This window comes from Amblyomma maculatum, chromosome 9 (assembly GCF_055883805.1).
Source record: "Amblyomma maculatum isolate TAMU_Amacu chromosome 9, ASM5588380v1, whole genome shotgun sequence".
Classification (NCBI taxonomy): Eukaryota; Metazoa; Arthropoda; class Arachnida; order Ixodida; family Ixodidae; genus Amblyomma; species Amblyomma maculatum.
The window spans coordinates 19,812,920-19,828,647 of NC_139352.1; the positions used below are offsets into that span (position 1 = coordinate 19,812,920).

The 15,728-nt window shown below is 43.2% G+C and overlaps 1 protein-coding gene across 1 annotated transcript in view; it reads right to left on the reverse strand.

The window, feature by feature from the left end:
• Window positions 1-15,728, reverse strand: part of Src64B (Tyrosine-protein kinase Src64B) — a 32,075-nt gene that overhangs the window by 13,793 nt on the left and 2,554 nt on the right. The window contains exons 2-7 of the mRNA XM_084578348.1: window positions 13,650-13,795; window positions 7,863-8,180; window positions 5,297-5,390; window positions 5,029-5,127; window positions 4,410-4,513; window positions 1,532-1,681 (exon numbers count right to left, since the gene is read on the reverse strand). Coding sequence (XP_084434474.1) covers window positions 1,532-1,681; window positions 4,410-4,513; window positions 5,029-5,127; window positions 5,297-5,390; window positions 7,863-8,133 — 718 coding nt within the window. The 5' untranslated portion in view covers window positions 8,134-8,180; window positions 13,650-13,795. The remainder of the gene's footprint in view (window positions 1-1,531; window positions 1,682-4,409; window positions 4,514-5,028; window positions 5,128-5,296; window positions 5,391-7,862; window positions 8,181-13,649; window positions 13,796-15,728) is intronic.

Genomic DNA, 15,728 nt, shown 5'->3' on the forward strand with positions numbered 1-15,728 from the left:
TGTCTGCAATTTGCTTGTTTGCGACCTACCTTTTAAGTAAGGGCAGGATGCTTTTGTGAAATTTGGACGGCGCTGGCTCATGAAAATGTAGAAGCCGGAAAAATGCAGCACCCAAGAACATAAAAGTGGGCTTCTACCATAACAGAATACACATGGGTAAAACTACCCAACTGGGACGTAGAACCCCACAGACCAAACCAAACAACCGATAAAGAAAAAAATGGGGGGGGGGGGGGGGGGGGGGGGGTTGAAGCATGGCTTGAACCTAGTTTAAACGAAAGCTGCGAGTGTTACAGCAAATTTTCCTGTGGACACCTGGACTTAATGCGCCATCGTCACAATGTGCGAACGAACCTTCTGTCCTATCAACTCGCTGTTGTCGTTCGCCTCTACCAACTACCGAGTTATGTGTCTTCTTCTACTTCTTATTCTTCTTTTCCTTCATTTTTTCTTTTTCTTCCTCTTCTATTCCTTCTATTCCTTTTTTTCTGTTTTTCCTTCTCTTCTTTTTCTAAATTTTCTTCTCCTTCTTTTAATTTTTCTTCGCCTTCTAATTTTTCTTTTCCTTCTTTGGCTTCTACGGTGCCACGCCGACGGCTTGATAGATAGATAGACTAAACTTTAATGTCCAACGGATAAGGTGCACCCCCTGACACGCAGGCCAAGGGGCAGGTGCCGACAGGTTGAAAACCTAGCGCAGTGTAGCTATCACTACAAAAAAAAAAAAAAGAAAAAAAAAAAAAAGAAAGAAGACTACTTTTTCTGATGTCTCAGAGCTGTTTTGCTATGTGAATCAGCACTTGCAGAACAGAGAAAAGTGGCACTGACTGCCTCTCTGTCCGTGCACTCCATTCCGCTTATTGGCAACACAGAAAACGTCATGGTCACGCTTCTTATTGCTTGTCGAGTTCTGTGACGTAACGAGGCCTTCACCCATTGGCAGGAGCTGCCAACTCTGGCTTCTCCTTTGAGATTGGAGGTTAAAGATGAATGGAACCCTTCAGATCCACCCCTAGGCCAGGCACAAATGTTCCTGTGGCCTGGTTAAGTGGGGCTTTATGTGATCATTCACATAAGACTGTGTGTTAGAAAGTTTGTGCGAGACAACACAGGCACAATTTAAGGAATCACTGCTTCGGAGATTATTTTATTTAGAACTATCTTACCACTCTGAATTAAAAGGTTTAGTAAAATCTCTGCGCCTTGGTTAATTTCATACTCAATATTGGCCTTGCACGTCGCTTAGGCGGCACAGCAGTACCTATATCATAGAGTTACTACACTAACAACATATTAAGCCTTGACGTCAAGGTTTGCAGATGCCGTCTACAATGAAAAAAAAAAAAAAGGAATGAGGCTACTGTATGGAAAAATCAAGCTTTAAATCGTTCCATTATTTTTCAGCACCCCGAAAGCATGAACAGTGGTGACCTTCAGACCAACTCGAATGTCATGTGACTGTCCAAAGAAATCTGGCTTGCAGTAACAAGTTGGAAACTGACTGGTAATTTACAACAATGTCGCCACGCACCCATGTAGTAGGAGATGAGCTCTTGGAGGGTGGAGAAGGTTTTCTTAGTGGTGACAAAGAAGCCCCCATTGTCCATGGTCTTCACCTTGTAGTGCTTCACGTGGTCCCCTTTGGTCGGCTCAAAGTCACGGATCGACAGCGAGAACGCCCCTGCATCAGAGACACACACAGTGATGGACTATTTTGAAGCAAAACAAAAAGCGTATGAGGCCCAACAGCATTAAATTAATGCCGGTATCAAATTCCACCAAGATCGGAGGCTAAACAGTGCCCCTGCTGTAACACTGGTAACCCCATATCATGGCGGTTTCACTAGGCTGTAGTTGCAAAGGCGGCGATGGATTCATCCCCATGCTAATCAAAGTAGAAGGTCATTACAAGCAAATAATTTAGCTTCAAACATGTGCTCTCTACAAGAAAAAAAAACAACATTGAGTCCATATTCTATCAAGTCAACAGAACAGCTCAGAACTCTATCGAGATCTCGTAGGCCTTCGAACGTCGCGCAAGGTTGCTAGTGTTGACCCGAGGAGCGTCACGCACACACGTGCACAGCGTGTTTATGATACAAAAATGTGAACAAGCGTTATTATTTTATATCTTTAATTTATGCAGTAGAATATTAATATCCGTAATAATTTTAAATTAGCATCGCTCTTTTTTGAGACACACTGTTTATGTACTCTCTACGACTGTAACATGTGCTGCCGAGAAAAGCAAGCACAATGAAAAGCACAGCCGTATGAACGTCAACGCATTAAAAAACAAAAACAAAGTCGTCCTCGAATAACAACTAAACACCTGCAGTTACTTAAGAAAGAAACGGTAGCAGCTATATTTTATTTTACATTTATAGAGACATTTTAGTTCTTTAATCAAAACTGAAAGCAACGATAGTGGTGCCACAAAAGTTTGCCAACAAACAACAGAACTATTTCAATAGCCTTCGAGTTTTGCCGTGTAGCAACAACACAATTCCTTCGAGTTCGGTCGCGAATGAAAATCTTGAAAGCTATCGATTCAATCGCCTTTGAAAATGACCGTGTGACTGGGGTATAAAGCCATTTCCTAGCCTTCCCTGAAGCAAGCGAACAGCAGCAGTATATGCTACCCTTTTTAAGATGCACTATCCAGGCGATGGTCGCTATGGTAACAGATTAGATTCCAAGGGAAGGAAAGTGTAGCAGGGGGAGGCAGAAAGTCAGCTGTGTGGATGAGGTTGAGAAGCTCACAGGGGTCAAGTGGATGCAGCTAGCACAGGACCGGGTTAATTTGAGGAATATGGGAAAGGCTTTCGCCCTGCAGTGGGTAGAGTCCGGCTGATGATGACAATAATGATGACATCCAGGCTGGCCTGGACCATGCAGTCATGCGTGGCACATTCATAAAGAAGCAGCCACATGCCAGCATATGCTCAATGCTAGCCATGCAATATTAGGGAGATTTAGAACAGGGGGCCCCAAGACTCAAGAAACTAGCATTCCAGTGCGCAACACAAGAGCTGACTGGGGAGTTTTAGAATAGGGGCTTTCCCGAAGCAACAAAGCTGAGCATGCTTTCATCGATTGCAGTGCCACTACGGTTAACAAAGGAAGTGCACTGAAATACATACAGGCTTAACAATGCCATTTCATTTACAAAAATCCGATATGTTATTGTACAAAATCAATTTAGAATACAAGTGACATAATTTGTTTTCTTCCGACAGGACCAAATCAGCCAATCATAGCTAATCCAGGTTGAACTAGGATATGTCACTTGAACCTTCAGCGCTTTCTGATGTCTTGTTTTCATGGTAATCAAACAAAGAAAACTCGCTAAGCTTAACAGCTCAGTTAATCCGGAAGCAATCAGAAAATATGTGTTCTCTCGCTAAAATTGCAATGCGGACATATTTAGACATACCACAAGCTTCGTACGGCTTTTATTTTCTGTGAACATGCAGCACTATGCAGCGATAACGATGAATCAGTGCCGAGGCTTCACCGGATGCTGCCACGTTGCCGTAACCCAAGGCGGCTTGAGGCGAACGCTACTTTCTACTCGTCTAACAGGCCATCAATGTACTATAGGCGCCGAAGTGTTAAAATCCTCCACTGCTACTACTATTATTTTGCAAAAAGTGGGTTTGCCCCTAACATTAACCCAAGACCTAAGGGACGCCTTACGTTTTCTATGCATGCGCATTTCAACACCCTAAGCTCCTTGGAGCCCTTTTTATTAACACTGGCCAGCGGAAGAAAAGAACAAGACCTTTGAAGGCCAAAAGAATCCCGAGGATTCTCACAACTGTTCAACAGGTACTTCTAGCTAAAGCCCTCTCGTGCTTAGCACAGTTCCTCCAGACACCGAAACAGAGTTGCTTGCTAGCGCTAAGTGTACATGCAACAAGCACAATTGATCAGTAGTGTAGGAGTTGCTTATTCGCCAAGTATTCAATGACTGTGCTGCGACACTGCAGGTGGAACAAAACATGACCACTCGTGACGTGAAAAAAAAGCCAATGATCAGGCAAGAGTGTCAACCCAACCCCCTTCCAAATCGGTAGAATATTTGCATATATATAAACAGCTCACACCCAACAACTCGAGAACGATTCTGAGCTAACATCTTTGTGCGCTCATTATGTCAATGAGCACCTCACGAAAAGAGGGGCAGTGCACTGACAGGGGACGCGTAACCGACGGGGGACGTGCAACCGACGGGGGACGCGCAACCGACGGGGGACGCGCAACCGACGGGGGACGCGCAACCGACGGGGGACGCGTAACCGACGGGGGACGCGTAACCGACGGGGGACACGTAACCGACGGGGGACACGTAACCGACGGGGGACACGTAACCGACGGGGGACACGTAACCGACGGGGGACACGTACCTGTTGTCTGCTCACTGTTGCGGATGAGGAATGTGCCGCGGGGGTTGGAAGCAAGCATCAGCATCTTCTCGGCGTCCTTGCGGGACACTTTGCCAAAGAACCAGCTGGGGGGAAAAAAAAAAAAGAGGACAATGCTCTTATGACAAGAACAAACAGGTTCCAGCAAGTAACACTTGACCACAAAGACAGCACACTGTTAGTTCAGCAAGACTGCTGGCACACTGAACAGATCCCCACCATCATTGCAGGCTGGGTAGAGCGAGAGACAGATATATGAAAGAATGAACGAGAGGCTGAATCGCCAGCCCGGTTCAATCATTCTCAACGTGCATGCATTTTTTTTGTTTAGGTACGCATAAAGTGCTCCTGCCAGCTGCTGACCTTAACTACAGCTGCATGTACCTCTACTTATTAAATGCTTAACTGCTCAAGCACCACGTTTCACCGGGTCAACTTACGTCAGTTTTCACATCTTCTTTAATATCTCACTGTGTGCACTGTAATAGATAAGAATAGAAACTGCAATGCCCCACAATCAGCGAGGCGGGAATAAATAAAAATGGGGAAGAAAGGGCTTGCACTGTGGCACAGCAGGAGGTGACAAATAATCGAGACTCACTCTTCGCTCTCCACAGTCTTCTCAAATGCCACATAGTTCTGTGGAATGTAGCCAGTCTGTAGTCCGTTGAGCTGCTTTGCGTGCCACCAGTCAGGATCACTGAAACCACAAATACCCATTACTCCTTCCAATTTCAATTCGACTCATTTTCTCCACCCAGTCACTGGATTGCTCTTTGAGCTAAAAGGCACGCCACCACCTTGACAACAGAACACAGGAGCCAGTGCTCAGAGGAAACGAATGAGAGCAATCGTGAAGTTCTGCTCACCTGTCGTTCAGAATCTGAAGCCGGTCTCCCTTCCTGAAGCTGAGATCACCATCGTCCCTCGCATTGTAGGTGTAAAGGGCCACCACCACTTTGCCTGCACACGGTGGCGACAGTGCCGTAATGAATATGTGTGGTGGTAACATGCCAAAAGAAGAACCCCCCCAAAAAAAGTTCTACATTCACGTGGTTCTCATCTCCCTTTCAAAAACTTGATTCACAATCACAGATTTCCATTAGGAATAATGCACTGGTATGACAACAATGTCGATAAATGCATCGCTAGAAGAACTCAGCACTGTCAGCGCTCCTAGTTTTAAAAGCTCTTCATGCTTCCTGCATACCTTAATTGAGATATAAAAAAGAAATGTGCCAAGTAATTCTGCGTTAACAGTAGAATGCATACAATTATGAGCCACTTCCTTCCCTAATCAGGTACTACTCAGGGCACTTAATAAAATGAAGGAATTCTGAAAAATCACAAGGAATGTAAATGATACTTATACGGAAAAAAAAAAAATGTTCAGAATTGTGACCGTGCTGCACATCAAAAAAGCGGTAGCACATTACCTACCCATGCTCCAATGAATACATGTAGTCCAAGGGCTGCTTTTGGACATTTGAATTGAGTCGAATTTTTTGGCATTCGAATCATTCTATATTTGTCTCGAGCGAAGAACGCTTGCGAGATGCTTACTTCACGTAGTTTCAGTTCAACACATTCCGAAATGCAGCAGACGCAAGAAGGCATGAGCACAATGCCCAGATCTTTACCTGCCAAGTGTGGTATGGAAAGGTGCTGGGCCAGTTAGTATGTGACTTCAACGAAAACAGTGTGTCACGAACAGGACAGGGAATAGAAGACATGCACACATACACAACGCACTGACTAACAGCTGAAAGTTCTGTTGTATCTTCTATCTCTTCAATCAGAACAACGAAACCAGAAGAAAGAAGGAGACAAAGAAAAAGAAAAGAGAAAACAGCCAGAAGACAAACCCAAAAACAAAACCAAAAACAAAGGGAAAGCGAGGAAAAGTTCCTGTTATTGCATCTTGCTGTCATCGGTTTCCACATATCCAATTTCTTGTGTCGTTAGCGCTATTGATAGCGACATTGATGGTGTGCTCATGCATGTCACACCATTCTTGTCTACGACATATATGCTTTGTACTAATGCCTAATGTCTGCCTAAGAGAACATGCCGCTACTATCAAAATGGGATATGGCAGTACACTGACAAAACAAGCATCTATATTTAACCCTTTCGCTGTTGTGTGTTTCCGGCCATGACATACCTCCAGTGTCGGCTTGGTTACAGGGAACGAGCATATCAAGGAAAGAGTAGAGAGATTTATTTTTGGTCTTGTGATTGCTATACCAATAACATAGTCAATGGAATGTGACATATTATTATCAGACGTATTATTAACAAAGAAAATTTAGAATATATATTGTGAAGATCAATGACCCAGAAACAGTGTGTAAAAAAATAAACCGTCTGTACAGCACCATTATTCAGCCACATAAAAAAGCTACAGGTGGAAACAGCCTCATTTCTCGTGCTATGCGATGAAGCAGTTCCCATATTTCGTGAGGCACCACATCAAAACTGCTGCAAACTGGCTGTAAAGGCTGGGTATACATGTTGGACATGCGGCGGACCTTCAGGAATGCATTTTCGTGGACTAAAACCACCCAGACTCCGAGTCAAAGCTCACTAGTGAATAGCTGGCGACATTTTTGGGTGATTATCACCACTCGACACTGTCAACAAAACTGACAATATGATTCGACATTTGACTTGCTTGAAGTCTTTTGATCGCAAAAATTTGATGCTGCATTACCATGAATGGCAGGTTTTTTTTTTCTTTAAGCGCGGCCACCATGCCCTCTTTCGCAACAACACATGCACATTAGTTCTCAAAAAGGTCCATCAAAAATCAGAACATCGCCAAAGAGGAAAAATTTAAACTGTTTCTACAAGTGCAGTGCCTAGACTGTCTGTTATTGCCTGTGCTGCTTCCTTGTTCTGGAAAACATCATGAGCCGGACATACGCACTGCAGGGCGAAGGCCTCTCCCATACTACTCTAATTAGCCAAGCACTACACTAGCTGCGTCCACTTGACCCCTGCAAACTTCTTAACCTCATCCACCCAGCTGACTTTCTGCCGCTCCCTGCTACGATTTTCTTCCCTTGAAATCAAAATTGTTACCCTAAGCGACCATGGGTTATTCTCTCTTCGCTACTACATGCCCTGCCAATGCTCATTTCTTTTTGATTTCCACTAGGTTGTCATTAACTCGAGCTATTTCTTTGACCCGCTCTGTAAGCTTCCTCTTAATGTTAACAGCTACCATTTTCCATTCCATAGCTCTCTGCGTTGTCCTCAACTTAAGCAGAACCCTTTTCGCCAGCCTCCACGTTTCAACCCCTTAGGTGAGTACAGGCAATATGGCATTTTAAAGTTAGAAACCGGTCAAGCAATCCTACTTTTAAATACTCTACCTGGCAGCCGGTGGACTTGTGTTTTTGGTTACAACATGCTACATCGGCACCAACTCACCCTGGGCCGAGCCAGGGATGTTGAGCGCCCTGGAAGGCTGCCCCTCGTGGAGCGGGTGCGGCCCGTTTGTAGGCAGCACTTTGACTGCGCCGGGGGCCTCTGTGTAGCGCTTATCATGGTGCCGCAGGCCGCCATTGTTGTCGCCGCCGGCGCCAGAGGTCTGGTGCAGCGCATTGCCGTCCACACCACCGCCAGTTTTGTCGTGGTCGTCGGCGTCGTGCGACACTCGGGCCCCTGACGCCGATGCCGCGAGGCAGTTGAGGTTGCCCATCCTGGCAACACACTCTGGGCCGCTCCGCTGTCACTCAGCTGGCGTGTCTGAAGTTGGGGAGTAGACATACAACAAATACTTAAGAAAACTATAAAAACAAGGTCCCTCCTTCCCTTGTTGGTATGCGGAAAAACAACTAAAAGCTTGTATTATCATTTCATAGTAGGAAATCAGGTAGAACATGCAAGACTACATGCTGTGAAAGCGAAAGCATCGAATACTTTCAGTCTACAGTAATCCATCCTTTTGCAACACAGTATTCTTTTAATCAACCACAATCTGCCCTTCTTTTTGACCATGGCACTGCAATCGACAGCCCTTAGAACAAAGGCTGAGCACTGATTTTGGGCACTGACAAACACATTGCTGTTCATTTAGCTTTTATTTAGAAGCAGTTTTGCTGTTTTGGCACTAATGAGCATTTCCCATTTCTTACATCCCCATTACTCTTACAGCAAGGTTAGGCGCAGAGAAACTGCACAATTATCACAGCCTCCTCACAAGGCTTGACTGCATTGTTGACAGATATTTTTTTCTTTTAGTGGTCTAGGAACGAACTTTATTACTTGGTCTTTGCATAATTCATGCATTTCTTCTGGTGGTCTGAAGTCCAATATAATGAAATTTTACACACAAATCCCATTATTTTTAGAGTACAATAACAAATTTTTTTCTTTTTTTTTCTTTTTACACATTCTGCTAACCACATTACAGGTTGAAAACTGTTATGCAGTCTAATCAAGCTGCATACATGCACAATTGTATAATACAACAAATGACAACAAAATTTGCCTATATATCTTTTTCTGAACTTCTTTTGTTTTCTGCTTAAACTGAACAGTCACTAGATACTCTATTCATTATTCGAAGCAATTTTTTTTGTCAGATTCATACTCGGCTCGCATTAAAAAATTTCAGTATTAGCACACCTCTGTTAAACAACATTTTAATCTCAAGCTGCTGCTATTGATGGCAGTTCTGTAATGGAGTGAGCCTACAAAGTGCCATAGTCCTTGTGGTGAAAATAAGAAGCCACAGGGAATCACTATTTTTCGTCCTATGAAATACCCGAATACTCAATTCCTTGTATTTCGTGTATGCTTAGTATCCAGCGGCAACAACCGCAACACTGAGAAGCACAGCAAAGTAATTCTAGAATACAAACTCTCTGTTTGCCTGTTTCAAAACACCACAGGTTCAAAGTGCCACGCCAGCCACCGCTTCATGCGATATCACATGCCACACCGGATAGGATGTGAGCTTATCAAATGGGGACAAGAGTCTTAATAATCACTCGTTCACAAACTGGAGCCTGTATCTGCAATTCTCATTAAAATGCTGACATAATAAGACACCATGATTCAAATGATAAACTTATTGTCAGTGCTATTAGGAACAAATGAATGCTCTATATTTATACAGTCTGGCTGTGTTAATTCCGTGTTAAAATGGCTGCCAGTCCAAATTCTATGCCCTATTCTGGTTATCGAGAAGTAGAAGGCAGTTCAGCTTTTAGAATTCAATTAGACCAAACAGCATCAGAGTTTCCATTAAAGTAAGGGTATCATTTCAGCAAGTTCTGATTAAAAAAAAAGTGCACCCAGTTTTTCCATCAGTTACTGCTGCGATTTCAATCTGTTGCCAAAGTGTCTTTCATTGAAGTAGTTAGCTGGAACTTGATTCCTTTTTTATTTTCCCAGCTTCTCTTCTCAGCAAAGCTCTCAGAACGGCATACAGATGCACTGTCATTGTTCTTATGTACTGATGCATGCAGAGAGCCAACAGTTATTTTTCAAATAACTTCCTTGAATACCAAGCGTATTAATGTCTGCATTTCTACAAAAATAGACAACACTTACCCTAAGCTTGATTCCAAGCCATATTTGAAGGTGCTACACGACCACAATAAACCAGCATAATAAACCATCTCTGCCAAAACAGTAGCAAAAGCGTATCCCACGAAAGGCGAGACCGGAAGCCCGACGAACCTTTTGAAGCCGCAGGAGAATTTCACCACACCTCTCCACAAGTTCTTTGTCCGATAGTTCTACTTCTGTTCAGCCCTCCGAACACACAGGCCATAATTGATGCCATACCACAAACAAACAAAAATTACAACTCTGTGGGTGTTAACGATGCGGCAGTTTGCTTTAAAGATTCGCCGTGGGCAGAATCAACCGAAGTGCTCTCAATGGTACGAGGATGTGGGGTCCCACGCGCTGTCACACTAAACAACAATATATGATAGGAGGGTATTGCTGCATGCCAGGAGAGATAAGATATCTCCGCTACATTATGAGGTGCAGCACGTCCTCACTTGATGTTAGTCATCAGGGTCAGTCTGAATGCATTTCAGCGGGAAAACGTAATAATGGCAAGGGGAACCAATGCTGACATGGAGCAACATTATCTACAAGTGGTAAGGTAATCAGTGCCCTTTGATAGCCTCCTTACTGGTCACGGAACTTCCGTGGACTTCACACAGGGTTAGAGCACCATGAAAGACAACGGAATTCATTACAGAGCACCAAGCTAATGCCCTGTCTGCTGAGCAAGGAGCAGTATAAGGAAAGAAAAGTTAAATATAGCTTAGTTAAACTTATCGCATCAATGAATTGCATATTCACTTTCATTACTCTCTCCATATTCTCCCTCTTGCAATGATCATCAGATGAAAATACGAGTATCAAAATGAACTAGAATAGCCCATTTGCTGGCACAGTTGCCATTTCAGAGTCTGAAGCTTTCAAGCCTGCACTTGTGTATCACGCAGCTTAAAATTCCCGGCAGATTACTTTCGAGCCGTATCTATTCACCACCCCTACCAGCTATGCAGAATGACCTTGACATAAAATAAAATAAATATACAGCAGCGTACAATTGCATAAGACACTGCATTTGATGGTTTAGAGGAAAGAAAACAAACAATGTTAGTCATTCACATACAAGTCTGATGATTAAGCTGCACACCTGGGCACATCCCCAGACAACTAATAAATCTGAAACTTCTGATATTTTGCTTTAGTTAGATTCATGGTTTAAACAGCTCAAAATGACCGAGGTTATGTGGGACACTGCAGTGAAGGGCTCCAGACAATTTTAACTATCTGGCATTCTTTAACACGCATTGACATCTCACGGCTGCCATGAAACATGCCTGCCGCAGTTAGAATTGAACAAAAGGCTCCCGGCTCAGTAGTCAAACGCCCTAACCACCGAGCTGTCGTAGCGCGGCTTAAAGGTGCACTAAAGAACGTTCTGAAATTTGTTTTCGCTTCTATTTCGGTTTTCTGGGTTCCCATGAATAAATAGCTTTAGTCGCAGGAAAGGTAGTCGTAAGTCACCACCAATAAAAAATACGCCCATACTCTTTGCTTTTGCAAAACTATGTCGTCACTCTGCGGTGACCAAAGAAAATCCTCTAGTCTGCGAAGACACCCAAAGTAATCTTCACTGGCATTTTTGGATACAACCCCAGCTCAAAATTTATCTGTTATGCTTGTGTAATGGGACAAGCAGAGGTGAATTCGCAACAGTTCTTTTTCTAGATGATCAAACTGTGACGTAACTGATGCAACAGACTGGACATGTCAGTTCTTGGTCATCGCCCCTGAATGCAACCCAACCCAAGACCGAATTTGTAGTTTTCTTTTCAAACCAATGCATGCACTAAGAGAGAGCAGTAGTGCATAACAGCCTTGCAGATGACAAATTTGTTAAGCTAGCGTTTCCTGCTGAAACGTCCTTTCACTCTGCCTTTTTGACATAACGCACGTGACAACAATAACATATGCAGTCAATTCACAAGCTACTGTGTGATGTGCAAAACCAATCTGTACACATTTTCGACATTCTGAACACCAAAAAAAAAGGTTTTGCTTATACAGATAAGGGCCTGGCTCTTAGACAGCAAGCATGTGAGGAGTGCATAAAAAAAATATATCTCCATAGCTAGACTTGCGTGCTTAATAGGCTCAAGTCACTTCAAACATTGTGACCAAGGACGTTTGCCCAAAGTACAGTAGCTAAATTTGCATGTGATCCACAATGAAAATATTTCTCCCAGGCTGTTCAAAGGGCATAATTTCTACTGCCCCTTTTGTTTGTAGCGGAGAATGTGTCTGGTGATGTCATAGAATGATTATTCCTCCCGTCTGACTCAGCTACATCCTTAACAGCCTGCTATTCATTCAAGCAGAGCTATCCATTTCTACTGCTTAAACACTTTGGCTAAGGTTATAAAGACAGAATGAAGAAAATTTATCAGCATTCAATGGAGTAGTCACTGCATTATGATGCATGGCAAGATAATTACTGGCAACAACTTGACAAACCTAAATTACTGAGGGTGGCCCTCTGCTCTGCACTGTTGAAGCATTCCCAACATCTTTACAATAAATGCGACTTAAGATAATCTAGTTCGAGTTAAATAGTGCAGCTTCACTGCATCTGGTTGTGCATGCCCTGAGCTATGGTCACTGCCACGCAGAAAAACATGTCTCAAATTGCCGGCATTGACCGAAAATACAAAGTTTTCAAGTTTTTGTAACTTCGACCCAAATTATGCATGTGCACAGGATACGTTTGTGAAATGCCTCCAGCCCAAGCATGCCGAGATTGTTTACAGATAATCATGACCAACTTAAATTTTGACATTACATTCGGATGCCTTAATATATTGCTTAATATTAAATTTGATCACCAGGGCTCGTTCAACCTGAATCCAGCCCTCTGTACACAAGCATCCTTGTATTTCGCATCCTTAAAAGTGTGCATGCAATGAGTGTTGTAGAAGAAACGAGGTGGCTGTTAACAACCATGATGACACAATGCACCGGTGACATTTTTATCAGGCGTGAAGTGAGTACCCTTCTGCTGTTTCTTATGTTTTTCATGACACATTCAGGAAAATCCAGATTTTTAAGGGCGAGAGACAGAACATGTAAAATGCAGAGCACCTACTAGGGCTGCCAACAACTGCCTTCACTCAAGGGATAGGCTATATGAACAAAGGCACAATGACGCTATTGAACAAAATAAAAATGTTATGTAGACAGACGAAAAAGAGCACACCCAAATCTTCCATTTCAACATAACATGTTTCAATTATGCCCCTTAATAAATAATATACAGCCCAGAAGGCTGTACAAAACACATTACATACTGCCAGTTTCTTTGCATCTCACAAGCTTTTAAGAAACAATTATTTGGTACAGACTAAGTTCTTCCCATGCTTCATTAAATTTTCACCATTATAGTGAAACGGTGCTTTGCTGTGAAAGGGAACACTCCAAATTTCTGAATGTAACCTCTGTCAGTTCTATCATGTCACAAGTGAGAGAACAGCAGAAAAAGCATATTTAGCACTTCTAGCCTGATTAGCTTGCTTGGTTACACAAGACAGGAGAGCGCTTATTAGAAGAGATACACTTTCACTGTGACACCTGCAGCATGCGTCCTTTGACCAATCCGCGGCACCCCTGAAGGAAGGCCGACCCGCCCAAAACTTCACTCACCGGGCCGCTTGGAAGTGCTGGTGGTTGGTGTGACAGGCGGCTACAGGCCAGTTCCCATCCATGCCCTCTGCTCTCCACAAAGCTCGGGCTGCCAACCCTGCTCACGGGACACCGCGCCGATGCACCCCGCTGTGAAGCACCGCGCACTGCGAAGGCAGGGGGGAAGATGGCGGCAGCCGCCCCCGTCTCTCAAACGAGGAAGTACAATCGCAACAAGAGAGGAAGCGGCCTGCTTCCTGCCACCTCCCCTTGGTGGCGTAAAGGCCAAGAAGTGCGCCCCCTGCTGCTGCTTGCATGCAGTGTGTGTCAAGATGTCACCACACCATGCAAGACCCGTTTCCTCTGCAGACAAAAACATCAAGGATCCTCTGTGTGCAAACTGTCACAGGGCAAGCAGTGCGATCGCCTAAGAAAAAGATGTGAAGTCGACCGGGTTTATACAAAGGATCGAAAACGGAAACTTTGAAGCTCGCTATCTCTCAGTCTTTTTGCTTTTGCTGCTTGATACGCATGAGCTGAGATCACCAGGGGAATTCTGGGCGCATGTGTCGACTGAAGACATCACAGAGAAGCGCAAGACCCATTTCCTCAGTAGGAAAAGCACTGACATGACAGGTTCTTGTCATAAGCAAAAGCAGTTCAATGACACAATAGTAACACAACAATGTGTAGCCCATTATAGCAGATCATCCGAGTGAAAATGTTCACTGAGGAAGCAGGACATTGATATGAAGAGAGGACGTCAAATCATCTGAGCCTAAGTCAAGGGTAGGAAGGCTTTTGCCTTCCATGCATTTTTCTTAACTGCTTGATAAGCACCGACTAAACAAAATAAAGTCATCCTTCATGTTTTTCATTAAAGCCACCAAAACTCTTTTTGTGCAAAAATAAGTGAAACAGCCGTCTTTAACAAAAATAAAAAGCATTGTGTTTGTTTCTTTTAAGCATATTCAATGCCAAGTGAGAATCATTACTTGCATTCTTTTGGTCGCACTGTCTTTTGTAGGTTAAAACTACACTATGCGGGTCGGAGCAGAGATTTGCGTGTGTATGCTTCGACCGTTATGCGCATCCCCGAGAGCCGCATCTAACTGCAAAGAAGAAGAGAAACGCTCGCTCACCCACAGCTAATGCTTTCGCTACATATTCGGTTCAGCAGCGTTGAACACTTTTTTATTTACACGTCCTAAATTATATGATTCTAAGAATAAAGGAAGCAGCAGGCCAAGCTAGCACAATCTCACTCCTATTTTGAAATGCAGAAATGAACAAGCAAGTGGGTTTGCATTCAATTTCTCGGTTGCACCTCCTTTGTGCGCTTGTGTCAGTTTTGTTGCTACATTCGTCAGCACGTCCCGCACCAATCAGTGCTTATGGTAAGACCCCAAACTTTTTGGGTGCCCCAAAAGGCCATATTTTTTTTCTTAAATTTTACTCCCCTGGCTGCTGCTTTGTAATTGGTTTTTCTAAATCACGTGACCTGGGTTATGGTACAATGAGAACTTTAATGTTACAGCATTAAAAAGAAAAGCTCGCACATGAGTGGGTTTTGTTATGCAAATACCAAGAGAACTGAGGAAGTAACTCAACAATGTAAGTACAGAAAGGTTTGTTTATAATCACAGGGAGACAACAAACACCTCCGAGAGAAGTTTTAGAGTCTTCTGGAAGAGATGCAAGAGAACAGGAATGAAAAAAAAATATATATATATATATGAACACATTTAAATAAATATAAACAAAACTATTATAAAAATACATAAAATGATAAAGACTAATATAAATAAATGACAGTATATATTCAAATTAATGATAACAGAGAGTCGGGCCAAACATACAAAGCTTGGCCTTCCTGACTTTCACTATACATACTAAGCCATAGTGAATGGCCAAATTCAATAGCCCCAATTTGTTTTATCCAACAGCTTAAAAATTACAGTCTGGTGATTTCTGCAAATCTGCAGCAAAGAGCAGCAATGAAGCAATTCACAAATTTGTATTTAAACTGTTTCAATCGATTTTGTTTAGAAACTGCAAGTTGCCTGCAATTAGGAAAAAAAAAAAAAAAGTGTGCATTCA